This window comes from Bubalus kerabau, chromosome 12 (genome assembly GCF_029407905.1).
Source record: "Bubalus kerabau isolate K-KA32 ecotype Philippines breed swamp buffalo chromosome 12, PCC_UOA_SB_1v2, whole genome shotgun sequence".
NCBI lineage: Eukaryota > Metazoa > Chordata > Mammalia > Artiodactyla > Bovidae > Bubalus > Bubalus kerabau.
Window position 1 is genome coordinate 3214959 of NC_073635.1, and position 19188 is coordinate 3234146.

The 19188-nt window shown below is 38.0% G+C and overlaps 1 protein-coding gene across 12 annotated transcripts in view; it reads left to right on the forward strand.

The window, feature by feature from the left end:
• DIAPH3 (diaphanous related formin 3) overlaps positions 1-19188 on the forward strand; it is a 571991-nt gene that overhangs the window by 253688 nt on the left and 299115 nt on the right. For all 12 annotated transcript variants that reach the window (XM_055541934.1, XM_055541925.1, XM_055541924.1 and 9 more), the window contains 2 exons: positions 5460-5555; positions 16703-16797. In XM_055541934.1, coding sequence (XP_055397909.1) covers positions 5460-5555; positions 16703-16797 — 191 coding nt within the window. The remainder of the gene's footprint in view (positions 1-5459; positions 5556-16702; positions 16798-19188) is intronic.

A 19188-nucleotide genomic window follows, 5' to 3' on the forward strand; every position in this document is an offset into this window, starting at 1 on the left:
AATAAATGAACCTTAAAATTTATGTGGAATCTTGCTCCACATAAAGAAAAAGGTCACATTTTTAATCAATCTGATTAGAACATAATGTAAAATGAACTAGAATAAATTGTATAACCATGTACCATGGAACTATGATTTTTAACAGAAAATGTAGTATGAAAGAAGAGATTTTGAAAGGAGATTCTTTATATAATTTTGCAGCTATTTTTGAAACTTTGAAAATAGAAAAAGAATAAAGAGAAAATATAATTAAAAAAGACTTTTTCAGTTCATAGCTCTCGGCAACAAAGAAAGCTTTGTCGTCTTTGACTTAATTCTGACATAAACCCTTATGAAAGGTGGCGTAGGTTGTGTTAGTGATCAGAACCATTCGTGAACAGGATTAATCTTCTCGGAAAAATGTAGCTTTACTCAACATCTCTAGGAAGTGAGATCAAACACAGACTTCTAATGGCAAAAAAGCGACATCACAAATATAGATGGCACTAATAATCTGACATCCTGACTCATACTTGAGGAAAGCCAGTCTTTTAGAGAAAGGGTGTTGGTCCTGGCTTCAGAAGGCGCACCAGCAGTGGGCGGGGAGTGTTTAAAGGTGCTCTCTGGGCTCCTGAGCTGCGGTCAGGCACTCTGTTTCTTGCCCCTTATTTCTCTGTCACTGCAGGGGTTAGGGGATGGTTTCGGGAAGGTAATGATTATTTCCCTTCTTTCTCATAAGTCCTTAGAGGACAGTGCCTGTAGGGCAGGGATGTAAGCCACAGTGGGCTTCTTGTCTGGCCCTCGGGGCCCAGGTTTCAGATTCTGGCACTGGGATCCCAAGCTCAAGTTCCCTGAAGAACCCTGCACTCTCCTGGCTAGTATTCGACAAGAGTTACCATCAGCATGGATAACTGGATTTTGTGAAAATTTTCATTCTTACTAATAGCCTCCTTTATTCTTATGTCTTTGTATGTTAGTCGCTCAGTCGTGCCTGACTCTTTGTGATCCCATATTTCTCTTTAACGCATCCTTATTTTTGGCAACATGTATATCCTGCTTTATCAGTGACCTTTGCATAAACATTTTACTGGTTTTACTCTCATTTGCGGCAGTTCATGATATGGCTGTGTGTGTGTGTGTTTTTTCCCCACAGCAGTACTTCTCATTATTTCTCAGCATGAAAGATTTTAACCAAATCAGTCTGTTTGGATAATAGACTTGATTATCTGGTTTCATAACTATGTAAGCGGGTTTCTATCTTTTTTTTTAAATCCTATTTTTTTTTCTGAATTTCTTTTTAGTTTAGAAACTCTTTTTCTTCCTGTCTCTTTACTCTATTTCCATTCCATCTTTCCCCAGCCGTCCTTTGACTATCTGGTAGCAGAGAAGAGAGGAGAAAGCCATGGTGTCCATTGCATGGCGTATGCTGATACGTTAAACTCCACAAGAGTCTAATTTATTGTTTTTATTAAAAAAAAAAAAAATTGAAGTGGCCTCGGTTTCTGATTTGCAGGTTGAAGTAGTGAAGAGTGCTAGATAAACTTTTTTTAATGTGACATCTAACATATTTTGCAACTAGTAGAAAGGTTGAGTCAAAGTGTAGTGACCTTCATTCTTTCATTAGATCTGTTGCTTAAAGATACTTCCCTCAAGCATTATTTTTCTCACAGTGATTATGATGATGATGACAGAAGTCACAGAAGTGGTATTACTCTTATGTAAGTTATGTAAGCAAGTGCATCAGGAAGTGTTCAGTGTAATGCCTAGCAGATATTCAGTCAATATTATTTAAAATTTAAGGTTATTTGACTTTTTTCTTTATGTAGACCAGAAGATATTTCAGAATGTGATAGGTTACTGCTGTTGAGAAATAAATTGATTTTTAAAAATGTAGAGACAAGCCTTTTAGTTGAGGATCAAGGTAGGAAGATAAAATGTATACATTTTCTAAAAAGTAAAAGATTATCATTGGTTCAGGTTAAGGAAAGGCACTCCACTAATAAAATTTTTACTATCCTTCACCTGAAAATTTTAACCAATACAGAAAGACAAGGAAAAGACTTCTATACTAGGAATAAGGAGATGAATGTGCGGTTATTTGCTGATACCTGGATAACCTATGACAACCAGTAAAATAATTACTAGGATGGATACATTTTATCTCTTGACATGTGGAAGTACAGGAGCTCCTCAAACTGCACATGTTTAAAACTGGACTGGGTCAAAAATGTTCCTCATTTGTTGCTCAGTCATCATCTGCCTGATTGCTTAAACCTGAGGGTCCCCTTCTTTCTCCATTAGTCTGCAGGTACACAGGTACATGCGCATATACTTACAACAGAGCTTTACTGAGGTCCTGCTGTGTTCCAGGCTTGGGGCTAAGTATACACTGGTGAACAAAGTAACTGCCTCTAACAGCTTGCTTTCTCATGCAGGGAGAGAGAGGATATCAAATTCATGGTATGTGGGAGTAAGGGCTTCAGAGGAGGAACCAGGCAGAGCACTGGTGATGGGGCCCACCAGGCGGGAACGCGCGCTGGTCTGTGTGAGGGAGCACAGCTGTGCTGCTGGCGTTTAACAGGAGTCTTCCACTCTGTGTCCTCAAGAGACTGCAGCTGGTCAGACTTGGAAGTGGGGAGACTAGTTAGAAAGCAGTTGTGATACAGGTGAGAAAGGATAGTAGCCACAAGCAGTGGGGGGGAATGTAGTAGTCAGGGATCCAGTAAGGGGTGCTTATTTTAGTGAATATTTTGAGTTAGAATTGACAGGATTCACTCTTGGTCTAGATGCAGTTAGGGGTTGGTGAAAAGAAGGGTGACTTTAAGCTTTGTGACTTGAGCAGTCACAATAAGAGCGTTCCCATTTCTCATGGATAGCTACCACTCCCCTCTGTCTTGCCCTTCTACCGTTACTTTGTGCCAGCCTTTCAATTCACCTTCAGTGGGCTGCGTTTTTTCTAAAATGCAGTTCTTTTGATGTCTCTCTCATACTTAAGACTTCAGTGGCTTCACGTTGCTCTAGGAAGAAAAGCCAGAATTCTTCAGCTAGTCAGTTTAGTTGCTCAGTCGTGTCAGTCGATCAGTCGATCAGTCGTGTCCCGACTCTTTGAGACCCCATGGACTGCAGCATGCCAGGCCTCCCTGTCCATCACCAACTCCAAGAATTTACCCAGACTCATGTCCATTGAGTTGGTGATGCCATTCAACCATCTCATCCTCTGTCATCCCCTTCTCCTCCTGCCTTCAATATTTCCCAGCATCAGGGTCTATTCCAATGAGTCAGCTCTTTGCATCAGGTGGCCAAAGTATTGGAGTTTCAGCATCAGTCCTTTCAGTCAACACCCATGACTGATCTCTTTTACGATGGACTGGTTGGATCTCCTTGCAGTTCAAGGGACTCTCAAGAGTCTTCTCCAACACCACAGTTCAAAAGCATCGATTCTGCTCTCAGCTTTCTTTATAGTCCAACTCTCACATCCATACATGACTACTGGAAAAACAGTAGCTTTGACTAGAAGGACCTTTGTTGACAAAGTAATGCTTAAAAGGTCTCACATATTCTGGTGCCATTTATTTCCACCCAATATTCTTTGTTCTTATTATCTTACTTGTTTCTGTGCCCTCGCAGAACCTGAATCACTGTCCTTCCATAATCTGTGTTCTTCCTTCTGCCACCCCAAACATTTCTCACTTGCCTAATTCCTTTTCTCTTTCTAGCTTTTGTTTAGATATCATTCATTCCATAGAGACTATCCCTTACAAGTATGAGTTAATATTCTTTAGTCTCCTGCGGTTCTTACCCAAACACTGTAGATATATCTATGTATGTACTTTAATTGGATTGGTTCTTAAATTTTTTGAGGCCAGGACATGTCCATTTTGTCTAACATGTTCTTTTTTAGTTGGTGCTTAGTAGATATTTATTTGAATGAAAGGATAAATAAGTAAAGTGAATGACTGTAAAACATACATGGAAAATTCAACAAAATTTCTATATTCTACCAGTAACTAGTAACAAAGTATAGTGGGGAAAGTTTGAGTTAATCAGTATGTCCAGAGACCTAGGAGTGTAATATTTAGGGCACCTGACATTAACAATAAGTATGCAGGATGCCTATGCAGAATGCTGTGTTAAGTCGAAAAATTATAGACAGATGTCATGTTCATGATTAGGAAGTTTGGAAATTGTCAACATATCAAATTTACCTCAATCTGTTCACGAATGCCTTACAATTCAAATGGATTTTATTTTTAGAACTTTGGAATTGCTCTTAGGTTCATGTGGAAAATAAATGAAAAAAGTGAAGAATATTTAAAAAGAAAAATAATTTGAACAGCCAATTATTAAGATATATCATAAATCCTACAGTGCTGAAGGCGGGATGATAGTAGCCCAAGAGTAGTACGTGGAACCGTGGAGCAGAATTAGATGTCCAGGAAAGCAAATATAGAATAAAAGTGTAATGTAAAATCAGTTGAGAAAGATGGTTGATTATTCATAAAATGATAGAGATAATTAGTTAATAAACATTTTGAAAAATATAAAATTTGATCCCTGTTTCACACTATGTACCCAAACATGTAATTATAATGCTTTTCTGATATACAAAAGTTTAATTATAATGTGCTATCTTATATATGAAGATTGTTTTTGGAGTTTCTTCAACATTAGTGATTTATTAAAAAAAAAATTAGTGATTTATTTATACATATCTAGCTAAACGATTTGGTCTGTTTTTTGTTTTCGAGATCCTGATTTTGTCTAGATGAATGACTTTGGTCAGAAGTTCTGTCCATGTGTACAAAGGAGAGGAACCAGGACAGGATCACTTTACTGGTTACAGCTGTTAACCTTGACTGTCATGTACTCTGCTGTAATCATAGTCCATATATTGTTCAGCAGGATGTATTTATTCTCTTATTTTTTAGCAAGGACAGAGAAGTTAAATACATTTGCTGATTTTTAAAAGCTCAGATAAAGTAGGCTGAATATTAAAATTTGAGTATTTTTCAAGTATTTGGAAAACAAATTATGAACATTCTACTGTCCAGTTTTATATGTCTTTTTAAATAAATAAGGTATTTCAAACATAAAACCGCTGAGTGTTTGTTTAACACTCTTAGAGCTAACTCCTTAACCTATCCCAAGTGTTAGTACATTTATTTTTATGATCATGTACTGTATATTGTTGAGATGAACTCACTGTGCTTATTCTTCACCTGATGGCTTTGGTTTCCATAGTGAACAACAACTTTGTTTATGTTTTTTCTGTTAGACTCTTAAATATTTACTCTTAGTTGTTTTTTAGGGAAAGACCTGCCAGACCCTATATGAAATAGTTTGGGTCTTGGGATATCTACTATTCTTTTTGTAACTGATTTAAACTATTTATGTCTTTTCTAAGATTATTTCATGACAAAGTTTATATCTTCTCTTTTGACAGTTCAGTGCCTAACATGGATCTATCCTTGGTTTTACAGAGAAAAGAGAAGAGGAAGATTTTGAAGAGAAGAAAGCTATTAAGAAACGAATTAAGGAACTTAAATTTCTAGATTCCAAAACTGCCCAGAACCTTTGTAAGTATCAGATTTCAATGTAATTAAATTAGCAAAACATACCACTGAACACACTGGTTCCTTTAAATTATGTCATTTTCTTTTTGACTCTTTTTTCATTTTATGTTAATTTTATTATTATCACTTAGATTCAGAGTTAACTTTGCTTTCCTTTGACTCATAATTCCTGAAGGAATTATAAGTTAAGTTCTTCAAAAGATTAATGCATATTAGAAAATAAAGCTAGGAAAGGGATTTAAAATAAAAATATATTTCCCATTACTGAAAATAGACTTACCCTTTAAAGTCTTTCTTTTAAGTATAACAATAAAGAATTATGGAATTTAGGTGATGACATCATATTTTGGGGAAAAAATTGGTAGTGGATTTTTTCTTCTGTACCTCTGAAACTCTGTTATTTGTGATACTTGATCAGACACAGAGGAGTTTGGAATATTAATGGGAATAAGGATGGTGATTAAAATGAATTCTCTTATCCCATCTGAGCAGTTCAAAGCCTTTCCTCAAAAGTACTGCCTGGAAATATTTTAGATTTAATTACTGTTACAGGAGCTAAATACTTAGTATTGAATTGTCTTCCTGGCTGAATTACTGTGGGAGAAGAGGGCAAATGGGTTTGCTTCTGACTCATTTCGGCTGCATCTTAAATGCATCAAAGACAGTTCTGTTTGGAACTGAGATAATGTAATCTGGATATATTACTTTTTGATGCTACAAGATGGATAAAATGTGGAGAATTTATAGGCATGAAGAGCTAACGTAGTCTGCCGTTCAATTATTAAATGCTTCAAGTGAGCTTTTCGCAATCACTTGGACAAAACAGTCCTTGGCGAGAGGATGAGCCTCCATGCTGTTGATGAAGGAGGGAGTTAGAGCAGTGTCTGGAGAAGGCGGGGTTAACACTCCTTTGTGAAAGCTCTGGAAGCCTGTTCTTACCCTGCTCACTTTTGGCAGAGAGCTGTCTCTTTTTCTGCAGTGTATGCCTGACACGATGTAAGCTTGACAAGATCCTGTGGACAATGTGAAGAAATGAGTGTTCTGGCCAAAGCAGTGTTTTCGTTTCTGGGCACCTGCTGATTGTGCATAGCTGCCGCTTTGCAGTGGAGCCATGTGGCTTGGTTGGGCCCAGGAAGGTGCCAGCAGGGATGCGGTGTGGAGGACTTACCTGCTGTGGGAGCAGCTCCAGGGCGCTCTGCGTGCACTCAGAGCATTGTCCTCCCAACGTGAGAACTGTAAGGCAGGGGGCCTGTGTTCCTGTTGTCTGCTGAACATGTGGTCTAAAGTAGAAAGGTATTGGGGCCGGGAGGTTAGACCAGTGAAATTTTGGTATTTGTTATTTCAGGAAACTTCCCTCTTAAAGGAAAGGAAAAGCATTAGTAACTTCAGTCATTTCAGTTCAATTCAGTCGCTCAGTGGTGTCCGACTCTTTGCGACCCCATGAATCACAGCATGCCAGGTCTCCCTGTCCTTCACCAACTCCAGGAGTTCACTCAGACTCATGTCCATCGAGTCAGTGATGCCATCCAGCCATCTCATCCTCTGCAGTCCCCTTCTCCTCCTGCCCCCAATCCCTCCCAGCATCAGAGTCTTTTCCAATGAGTTGACTCTTCGCATGAGGTGGCCAAAGTACTGGAGTTTCAGCTTTAGCATCATTCCTTCCAAAGAACACCCAGGGCTGATCTCTTTCAGAATGGATTGGTTGGATCTCCTTGCAGTCCAAGGGATTCTCAAGAGTCTTCTCCAACACCACAGTTCAAAAGCATCAATTCTTCGGCGCTCAGCCTTCTTCACAGTCCAACTCTCACATCCATACATGACCACAGGAAAAACCATAGCCTTGACTAGACGGATCTTTGTTGGCAAAGTAATGTCTCTGCTTTTGATTATGCTATCGTTGTCATAACTTTCCTTCCAAGGAGTAAGCGTCTTTTGATTTCATGGCTGCAGTCACCATCTGCAGTGATTTTGAGGCCAAAAAATAAAGTCTGACACTGTTTCCACTGTTTCCCCATCTATTTCCCATGAAATGATGGAACTGGATGCCATGATCTTCGTTTTCTGAATGTTGAGCTTTAAGCCAACTTTTTCACTCTCCACTTTCACTTTCACCAAGAGGTTTTTAATTCCTCTTCACTTTCTGCCATAAGGGTGATGTCATCTGCGTATCTGAGGTTATTGATATTTCTCCCGGCAATCTTGATTCCAGCTTGTGTTTCTTCCAGTCCAGCGTTTCTCATGATGTACTCTGCATAGAAGTTAAATAAGCAGGGTGACAATATACAGCCTTGACGTACTCCTTTTCCTATTTGGAACCAGTCTGTTGTTCCATGTCCAGTTCTAACTCTTGCTTCCTGACCTGCATACAGATTTCTCAAGAGGCAGATCAGGTGGTCTGGTATTCCCATCTCTTCCAGAATTTTCCACAGTTTATTGTGATCCACACAGTCAAAGGCTTTGGCATAGTCAAGAAAGCAGAAATAGATGTTTTTCTGGAACTCTCTTGCTTTTTCTATGATCCAGCGGATGTTGGCAATTTGATCTCTGGTTCCTCTGCCTTTTCTGAAACCAGCTTGAACATCAGGAAGTTCACGGTTCACATATTGCTGAAGCCTGGCTTGGAGAATTTTAAGCATTACTTTACTAGCGTGTGAGATGAGTGCAATTGTGCAGTAGTTTGAGCATTCTTTGGCATTGCCTTTCTTTGGGATTGGAATGAAAACTGACAATTTCCAGTCCTGTAGCCACTGCTGAGTTTTCCAAATTTGCTGGCATATTGAGTGCAGCACTTTCACAGCATCATCTTTCAGGATTTGGAATAGCTCAACTGGAATTCTATCACCTCCACTAGCTTTGTTCGTAGTGATGCTTTCTAAGACCCACTTGTCTTCACATTCCAGGGTGTCTGGCTCTAGATGAGTGATCACACCATCATGATTATCTGAGTCGTGAAGATCTTTTTTGCACAGTTCTTCTGTGTATTCTTGCCACCTCTTCTTAATATCTTCTGCTTCTGTTAGGTCCATACTATTTCTGTCCTTTATCGAGCCCATCTTTGCATGAAATGTTCCCTTGGTATCTCTAATTTTCTTAAAGAGATCTCTAGTCTTTCCCATTCTGTTGTTTCCCTCTATTTCTTTGCGTTGATTGCTGAGGAAGCCTTTCTTATCTCTTGCTATTCTTTGGAAGTCTTCATTCAGATGCTTATATCTTTCCTTTTCTCCTTTGCTTTTCTCCTCTCTTGTTTTCACAGCTATTTGTAAGGTCTCCCCAGACAGCCATTTTGCTTTTTTGCATTTCTTTTCCATGGGGATGGTCTTGATCCCTGTCTCCTGTACAATGTCACGAGCCTCATTCCATAGTTCATCAGGCACTCTATCTATCACATCTAGGCCCTTAAAGCTATTTCTCACTTCCACTGTATAATCATAAGGGATTTGATTTAGGTCATACCTGAATGGTCTAGTGGTTTTCCCTACTTTCTTCAATTTAAGTCTGAATTTGGTAATAAGGAGTTCATGGTCTGAGCCACAGTCAGCTCCTGGTTTTGTTTTTGCTGACTGTATAGAGCTTCTCCATCTTTGGCTGCAAAGAGTATAATCAATCTGATTTCGGTGTTGACCATCTGGTGATGTCCATGTGTCGAGTCTTCTCTTGTGTTGTTGGAAGAGGGTGTTTGCTATGACCATTGCATTTTCTTGGCAAAACTCTATTAGTCTTTGCCCTGCTTCATTCCGTATTCCAAGGCCAAATTTGCCTGTTACTGCAGGTGTTTCTTGACTTCCTACTTTTGCATTCCAGTCCCCTATAATTAGTAACTTAAATAATTGAAAACGTTCTGTACTCTGTGATTTTAAGAATGATTTTTGTCTTGAAAAATGTTAATGGCCTCCATTACAAATTGTCTTGTTCGGGGTCCTAAAGAAATATTATCTTGAATATGATTCTGTTTAGGTGGGTTAGCTGTGGTAAGGTAGCCTAAATAACCATCTGAAAGTTCAATGATTGGTCTTTTGAGCCGTGTTCTGTAGTATTAGTTATGCACTACACACATGTACTAAACAGGATTCCAGGTTCAAGTGCAGTAGTTGATGTGCTGGTTCAGGATGTGCCTGTTCAGCCTCTACTGCAGTGTCTCCTTCGGTGGTTGTGTTGACAGTGTATGTGGGTTGTTGGTAGCATGGCAGTTGAGTGACTTGAAAAAGATTGCTGATTTTTAAAATGGCTGTTTAAAGAATACAAAATAAAGACGGATACTGTTTGGGTTGCTGTAGCTGAGCATATGATCCATTCATTTAATTATTAGACACATTTTAAAGTATAAGACCGAAAGGTCAGAATTTATACCAGGTCATCATATTATGATGTAATCCATCTCGGATCATTCTTACCCTCTCTGAGTGTAGCAAGTGTTATGATTTAAGCTTTAAGAGGCTTTAGCAGCCTATAATCTTTCCTGTAATTATAGTCTGATTCACAGCTGGTTTTTGTCTATGAAATCCAGTCTTCTGAGATGCTGAATTCTGAGGAGAGTCACATGATGGTGACAATACTCTGTGTTATCATTTAGAAGCCTAAGGTACTTTCTCTTAAATTTCTCGTAACTGAACATTTCACAGAGTTTTGGGGAAGGATCTAAAATCTATTGATTTATTTACCTATTTGTTTAAAAATGGGTTGTGTGTGTTAGTCTCTCAGTTATGTCCGACTCTTTGGGACCCATGGACTGCAGTCTGCCAGTCTCCTCTGTCAATGGAATTCTCCAGGCAAGAGTACTGGAGTGGGTATATTTTGGGTTTCTGAAGTTTGTCCGAGTCTGGGTTCAGGGTAAAAGAATTCTAGCCATTCTAGGATGAAGAGATGGCTTGGGAGTTTTACAAATTTCCTATGCTTTACTAGATTTTTTTTGGAGTGGATATTAGAGCTATAAAGGGGGGAAACCTGGAACCTAGAAATTAGTATAAAGGTTTAAATATTTATAAGTTCCCTTGCAGAAAACATGTATGACAGGTTCTAATATCTGCACATTCTGCACTCCTTTACTGCACTCAAAACTTCTGAGTGGGATCAATATAATCACATTTTAAGGGATAAGATGCATGTTAGTAAACATATTCAGTTTAATGTTTGTTTTGGATGCTTTAAATAAACATATTATTCTCCATAAGTTTTAAATACAGTGTTTTAAAGATCTGTGCTTCTCTTTTGATTTGTGTGTTATGCATTAGTTCATTTTCAACTCTTTTGTAATTTACTTGCTGTTCAGTTCAGTTCAGTCGTTCAGTCGTGTCCGACTCTTTGCGACCCCATGAACCGCAACAGGGCAGGCCTCCCTGTCCATCACCAACTACTGGAGTTTACCCAAACTCATGTCTATTCTACCATACTTGCCCTTAGTTATGGCAAATGTTTTCCCAAAAGGTTATTCATAAGCAAAAAACCCTCCATATTTCTGTCTTTATAAATATATGTTATTTTATTCATGGAATAATAGCTGAAAGTAGTGGATGAATTACAAATATAGAAGAAAGTTAAGTAAGTTATATCTATCTGCAAAGTTGATTTTTCTATTCAAATTTAACTTTTCTTTCATATATTATTGTTAAACATGTATTATTATTTATAAATAGCATGGGTAACTAATGTTGCTTATATTTATATGATTAGATAACTGTGTAAGTGAGATCATAGAGGTGTTTCATCCACAAAGTTAGGGGGTTCCCAGGGCTGCTGTCACTACTGAAACCAGTGGCAAGTTTAGGGGTCCCCAGGACCACTCTTAAGGTTGATAATTTGTTTGAAGGACTCATAGAATTGACTGACAGCTGTTTTACTCATGGTTATTACAGCAAAATGATACAGAGGGAAAGGCCCGTGGGGCAAAGGGCAAGAGGGAAGAGGCCCGTGGGGCAAAGGGCAAGAGGGAAGAGGCCCGTGGGGCAAAGGGCACGAGGGAAGAGGCCCGTGGGGCAGAGTCCAGGAGAGCTGTAAGCATGGTGTTGCAGTTGTCCTCTCCCAGTGGTGACAAGGACAGCACTGGCTTCTCCCAGCAGTGATGGGGGACACTTCTCACAGGTTATTGCCAGCAGAGACCCAAGCCTTGGTATTTAGTTTGCACTGGGTCTTGATATAGCTGATTCTCCCATATGTTTGGCCTTAGTTTCCAGACCCTTCACAGTTCAGGCTAATACGCTGTGGCCCAAAGCTCCTAGTAAACAAAGACACTCTTATTAGGTAGGACATTCCAAGGGCTTACAGAGTACCTCATAGGAGCCAGACCTCACTTGGGTAAACTTAATCGTTTGCCACACAGTAAGAATCTGCCTGCAGGAGACCTGGGTTCGATTCCTGGGTTGGGAAGATCCCCTGGAGAAGGAAATGGCCAACCAGTCTTGCCTGGGAAATCTCATGGGCACAGGAGCCTGGCAGGCTGTAGTCTATTGGACATGACCTAGCAACTGAACAACAACAACTGCTACTATAAGTATATACCGGTTCTGCATTTGTACCAGTTTTCTCTTCCAGTATCAGAGCTTTTAAGTGTTCCCATTCTACCACCCCTCTAATACTTGGAGTTTTACAAGAAGCTAGTGTAGCTTTAAAGAAAAAAAATACTGTGTTTAGGACTTGTTTAGCTTCATTGTTCTGATGATTTGTCTCTCTCTAAAATTTTGGAAAGTGACATTTTCTCTTTAAATATGCTTCTTCCCTGTGTGTGTGTGTGTGTGTGTGTGTGTGTGTGTGTGTGTTCCTTTCAGAACTCCAAGATGACATTTTTAGGTGTCCGTACTCATATTCCATGTCTCTTAGTATTTTTCCATCTCTTTGTCTTTGTGGTTTGGAGAGCATCTCTGCTTATGTTACCTGTTTTCTCTTTATCTGATGTCTAATCCATATGAATTTTCTACTTTAGTAGCTAGATATGCATATTTTTATTTTTAAAGATTTTTTTTCTCCTTCAAATATTTGTTTCTTCATAATACAGTTCTTTTGTTTCCTGCTCAATGTTTCAAACTTTTGTTTCATTTCTTTAAGTGTTTTTTTCATTTTCTCCAGGTTTTCTAATTTCCTTTCTTTTGGGATAGATCAGAAAAGGATTTAAAGATTAAAGTAAAAATAACTTTTAAAAAACATTTCAAAGTTCTCTCTCCACTTTGCCATGCCACCTGAAATAAAAACTATGATTTATTTCTCCCTCAATTATTATGTTATGCTTCCATGTAATTCTTTCCTTTTAATCTTTTTTTTAAAGATACTCTTTATTTTTTATTGGAGGATAGTTGCTTTACAATTTTGTAGTAGTCTCTGCTGTACATCATCACAAGTCAGTCACAATTTTATATATATATAAAATACAGAATTTTTTATTATGCAATTTAAAAGTATTATTGAGAATTCAACATTTTTTACATTTTTTATACCTGGTATGGGCTTCCCTGGTGGCTCAGATGGTAAAGACTCTGCTTTCAGTGCAGGAGACCCAGATTCGATCTCTTGGTTGAGAAGATTCCCTGGAGAAGGGATCTGTCTGCTTTATCCATGGAATTCTCCATGGGATTCTCCAGGCAAGCCTCAGTATTCTTTTCTGGAGAATTCCATGGACAGAGGAGCCTGGCAGGCTATAGTCCATGGGGTCAGAAAGAATCAGACACATATAAAATAAAAAACTCCCTCTTGAGCCTCTCTCAATTCTCTAGGTCATCATAGAGCGCCAGGCTGAGCAGCTTCCTTCTAGTTATCCATTTTACTAGATAGGAGTGTATATATGTTAATGCTACTTTCTTAGTTTTTCTACCCTCCCTTTTCCCCACTGTAGCCACCAGACCATTCTCTATGAATGCTTCTCCATTTCTTCTCTGTAAATAGTAGTGTTTTTCTAGATTCCATATTATGCATTAATATACAATATTCGTTTTTCTCTTTCTGACTTATTTCACTCTGTATAACAGGCTCTAGGTTTATCTACCTCCCTGCAATTGACTCACATTCATCCCTCCATGGACATGGGTTTGGGTGGACTCTGGGAGTTGGTGATAGACAGGGAGGCCTGGCGTGCTGCGGTTCATGGGGTCTCAGAGTCAGACAGGGCTGAGCAACTGAGCTGAACTGAACTGAACTGAACCACAACTTCCTTATCTGTTTATCTGTTGATCCTTTTAATCTTTTTATTTAATGTTAAAACCTTTGCTACAATTTGTTATTGTGTCCATAGTTAGGTTTCAAATAGAATTTATTGTTTCTCAAAGGGAATTTTAAGGATTGTGATTAATCTTACTAATCCTTCTAAACTTGCAATCCAGATAATATCTTAGCAATTTGCCTTCTCAGTTTGCTCATTTCTGATGTTTAGCAAATTACATATTATTCGTTGGTCATTTTTTTCTTACTGTTTTGAGTTATCATACATTTTTCTCATTTTTTTTTTTTGGACCTCACTGTATTCTGAATGAACTGGGGAAAAGCCTTCTGAATTTTGAGGCACATACATCCCATTGTTTTAGGTGATTTGACATGAGTGTTTTCTTTTTATTTTGTCAGATATAAGTCTTTTCATATGTTTTCTCATTGATTATTATGAGCTAATTTGCCATGTTCAATTTCTTTTAGTATTCCTATGTTAACGTTTGGACTTCTCTTGTGGCTCAGCTGGTAAAGAATCCATCTGCCTGCAATGTGGCAGACCTGGGTTTGATCCCTGGGTTGGGAAGATCCCCTGGATAAGGGAACGGCTACCCACTCTAGTATTCTGGCCTGGAGAATTCTGGCCTGGGTCACAAAGAGTCGGACACAACTGGGCGACCTTCACTTCATTTCATATTAATGTTTACATTTAATCCTAGGATCATATGCAACTTGCTTTATTCATGATGTACAGATTTAGATTTTATTCCCTCTCAGTTATTCATTAATTATCTCTTTAAGATCCTATAATATTTTTGTGCTTTCTGGTATCTACTAATGAGATATCCTTTAGTAATTCCAGAAATCTCTTTTGCAGTATGATTTAACTCATTTGTTCCTTCTTGTTCTTGCATTATTGAAGATTATACATATTATTATTTCTAGCAGCATATCCCGCATTTATAACTGTTGAGTTCAATATGTGTGAATGAAGCTGATGATAAGAACACAAATGATGTTCTTATTATTCATCTCTAGTTGATCCATGGTATCCTCAGGAATATAGTCTTACTCCAAGAAAGAAGCATCATGTTTTCTCAATCTCATGAAAAATAGTGTTTTTATATGAAAATACCTACAAATAAATGATAACAAGTTTGGTATATAAAAGTAGTGGGTAGTGGTAATGAGGTCTGAGTGTGTTCAAGAAGTAACATCTATCACTGGAGAAAAGAAACAATAGTAGTAGAATAAGGGGGAACCAGTAAAACATTAAATCTAATGCTCTGAAAATTCTTATACACTTCAGTAACTTTTGAGAAGATCATTGGGTTTGAACATGTATGTATGTAAGATGTATGAGGTAGGCGTGTGTTAGTTGATCAGTTGTGTCTGATTCTTTCTGACCCCATGGACTGTAACCCACCAGGCTCCTCTGTCCATGGAATTAGTGGATGTATATGGAAGTGGATAGTGGAAGAATAGTGGATGGCTGCTGGTATTCTTGCCTGGAGAATTCCATGGACAGAGGTGCCAGATCCCTTTTCCAGGAGATCTCCACCCAGAGATCAAACCCAGGTCTCCTGCATTGCAGTCAGATTATCATCTGAGCCACAGGGAAGCCCATGTGAGGTATAAAAAATGTAAATAATGTTGAATTCTCAGTAATACTGTTTTATCCCTTCTAGTCCATTTGGATAGTTTCCATTAAAATTTGTGTTCTAATATTGCATATTTAAGCTTTAGTTATCTACAGAATGTATTTCTCTGGCATATTGTCTGAACATGAGGGTGCTCTTATGACTTGTAAAAGTGTTGTGCACTGCTTAGCAGTTTTTTTGTTTTAATTTTGTTTTTAATTGGAGGATGATTGCTTTACAATATCGTGATTGTTTCCGCCTTACGTCAGCATGAATCAGCCATTGGTGTACATGTGTCCCCTCCCTCCTGAACCTCCCTCTGCCTCTCTCCCACCCCACCCCTCTAGGTTCTCACGGAGCACTGACTTTGGGCTCCCTGAGTCATACAGCAGATTCCCACTAGCTATTTATTATATCTGAAAATGTTTGTTTCAATGTTACTCTCTCATATCGTCTCACCCTTTCCTTGCCCCACTGTGTACAAAAGTCTGTCCTTTATGCCTGCATCTCCTTTGTTTTCCTGAAAATAAGATCATCAGTACCAGCTTTCTAGATTCCATAGATATGCATTAATGTATGATATTTGTCATTCTCCATCTGACTTACTTCACTCTGTATAATAGGCTATAGGTTCAGCCACCTAATTAGAACTGACTCAAATGCATTTCTTTTTATAGCTGAGGAATATTCCATTGTGCATAGGTACCACAACTTCTTTATACATTCATCTGTCAGTGGACATGTAAGTTGCTTCCATGTCCTGGCTACTGTAAATAGTGCTGTGGTACATGTGTCTTTTTCCATTATGGTTTCCTGAGGGTATATGCCCAGTAGTGGGGTTGCTGGGTCATATGTTAAGCAATTTTCTGAAAAACAAAAAAAAACAAAAAAAACTTTTTTAAACTATTTAGTAAGGGCAGAAGATATTATGTAGACTAATAACACACACGTCTAGATAAATATTATGTGTACATATTGGGGTTTTATGGTTCTTTTAATTACTATATGATACCTCTATAGTGTACTAATCCATTTCAGTTTTTAAAAAATCATATCAAAATTGGCACCATTCCTATATTAGGCTAGTAACTAAGGATTAAAAATCATCCTCAGAACCAACATAATAATATAGAACTGTTGTTTAAATGTAGTTCTAAAACTGAGGAAGAGTAAGAAATGTGTTACTGAAAGATTCCTCCACAGTAATTATATTGAATATTTAAAATTTCTCTTTTTATGAATCATTTTTTATTTTATATTTAGAAGTACATCTCAGATTCTTTTCTTACATCTGTAAAGCAGTTATCCTTCAATTAAAAATAAATAAATTAAAAAAATATTCTTTTCTTACCTTCTTTACTATGGCTCTTTTTTTTCCCCTCCTCTTAGCAATCTTCCTGAGCTCTTTCCGGGTGCCATACGAGGAAATCAAAATGATGATATTGGAAGTGGATGAAACACAGTTGGCAGAGTCTATGATTCAGGTAAACAAACAGACAGAGAGCTTAAATTCCTATATTTCATTGCAGGCTTCTCATTAAGCAGAAATCTGTAAGTGAAGCAAATTATTAAACCAAATCATTCAACTGGAAAATCTTCGCTGCATAATTACTTTTAGCATAACTTCTGCGTTGCCAGGAGATAGAGCTTTGCATGTTCTCGTAACTGCAAACTAAATATAATGCTATCAAATGATTACATTTCAGTTATTTTAAATGACTGTTTCTGAAAGGCAGATTGTTTACTTTTACACGTATGTTTATGTTTTTTTTACAGTTAAGTCTAATAATATGCTAATTTAAATTTATTTGTATGACTTATAAAGTCATACATGACTTGGGCTTGTATGACTTACAAAGTTGTATTTTTGTTTGGTAAAGAAGATTGAGGGAGTTTTCTCTTTATTTAGAGTTACTGTTACTAACAACCCTTGCTTGAGTCATTTGTGTTTCCATGAATACTAGAAATTGTTTGCATAGTATTCTGAGTCATTCAGAAGGCTGGAACTTCTTGGTTTTTTCCGTCCTGCCTTCTAAATGTGGTGTAAATATATAATCCCATCAGTGACTTTTGCTAAGTCTCAGACTCTTTAAACTACCTAACTCAACAACCTTTCTTCAAGCGTGTTTTTCTTCCAGCAGTTTCTCATAGTTTTTGTCTTTATTCCTTTTGATTGTGTATGTGCTTTATTCCTGGGATTAGATTTCCAAGTTCTTCCACTAAAATGTTTCTACTTAATGCATATGTAGTTTTTATAATGCATTTGTAAATATTATAAATATATAAATATTTATATTTAGACAGTAGCTTTTAACTTGATTATATGAATAGTTTGCACGATCATGTCTTGTTGTTTGAGTGGAAAAAAGTTTGGATTTTAAAATTCATGTCCGAAGAATATTCAGTTCCACATAATTTATTAACATATTACTCTCTATTACTGTTTTAACAATTTACCACAAATTTAGTGGCTTACTATAGAACAAATATATTGCATTTTTGTAGCACAGAAGTCTGGTGTGGCCTTTCTGTGCCAGAGTCCAGGTGTTAGCCGACTTGCATTCCTCTCTGGAGGCTTCAAGCTGTTTTTGTTTTCCAGCCCCTGTGACTGCCCGCATTCCTTGGCTGGTGGACACACTCCTTCATTTTTTCTCAGCCAGTGTCTCTGAAGCTCTGTTCCTCTGTTCACAGAAACCTTGTAGAGGTGTCCTCTGTTCACATCTTCCTCTTACTATTGTGCTGTCCCTCTTCCACTTTTTATGACCTTTGTGGTTATATTGGGCACATCCGGATAATCCAGGATAATCTCTCTAGTTTAGGGTCAGCTGATAGCAACTTAATTCCATTTTAAAGCCTGGTTCCCTTTGTTGTGTAAGTTAATATTTAATAAGTTCAGGGAATTAAATGAGGAGCTCTTAGTGGGGTTGGGTCATCATTCTGCTTACCACACTTGGTAAATATAAATCCAGTCTTATGAATTGAAAATCTAAAAATTTACTGTGGACATATGCAAAATCTTTATATATTCATTAAAAAATAAGAATTTCATTCTGTTTGAAGTCTTATTTTTAATTTTAAAAGTACTTTCTAATTGTACAGTGAAGAGCTTGCCTATTTTGAACAGAGCATAGAAAAAGCAGTACTTTGTTAATAATCATTAATTAATTTAGCACATATTTTATAGTGCCCACCATATGAAGGAATGGTGTTAGGCTCACTCAGGTATAGGCTTGATCAGACACAAACTTTACCTTTGTGGAGTTTATAGTGTGGCAAGGGAGATGGCATTTATATTTTTATATATATATATATATATATATATATATATGATACAAGGTAAACCTGGCTGTATTGAGATTGTTAGCCCTAGATAATATGTGAGGTATGTGAATGTGTGTGAGTGTGTGTATGTGTTAGTTGCTCAGTCATGTCCAAGTCTGCGACCCCATGGACAGTAGCCTGCCAGGCTCCTCTGTTCATGGGATTCTCCAGGCAAGAATACAGAGTGGGTTGCTGTTCTCTTCTCCAGGGGCTTTTCCTGACCCAGGGATCAAACTCAGGTCTCCCGCATTGCAGACAGATTCTTTATTGTCTGAGCCACCAGGGAAGCCTGAATGTGTGTGTAAAGGTCCCTAAAGGTTGAATTAGTTCAGTTCAGTTCAGTTGCTCAGTTGTGTCTGACTCTTTGCAACCCCAGGGACTGCAGCACGCCAGGCCTCCCTGTCCATCACCAACTCCCGGAGCTTACTCAAACTCATGTCCATCGAGTCGGTGATGCCATCCAGCCATCTCATCCTCTGTCGTCCCCTTCTCCTCTTGCCCTCAGTCTTTCCCAGCATCAGGGTCTTTTCAAATGCGTCAGCTCTTCACATCAG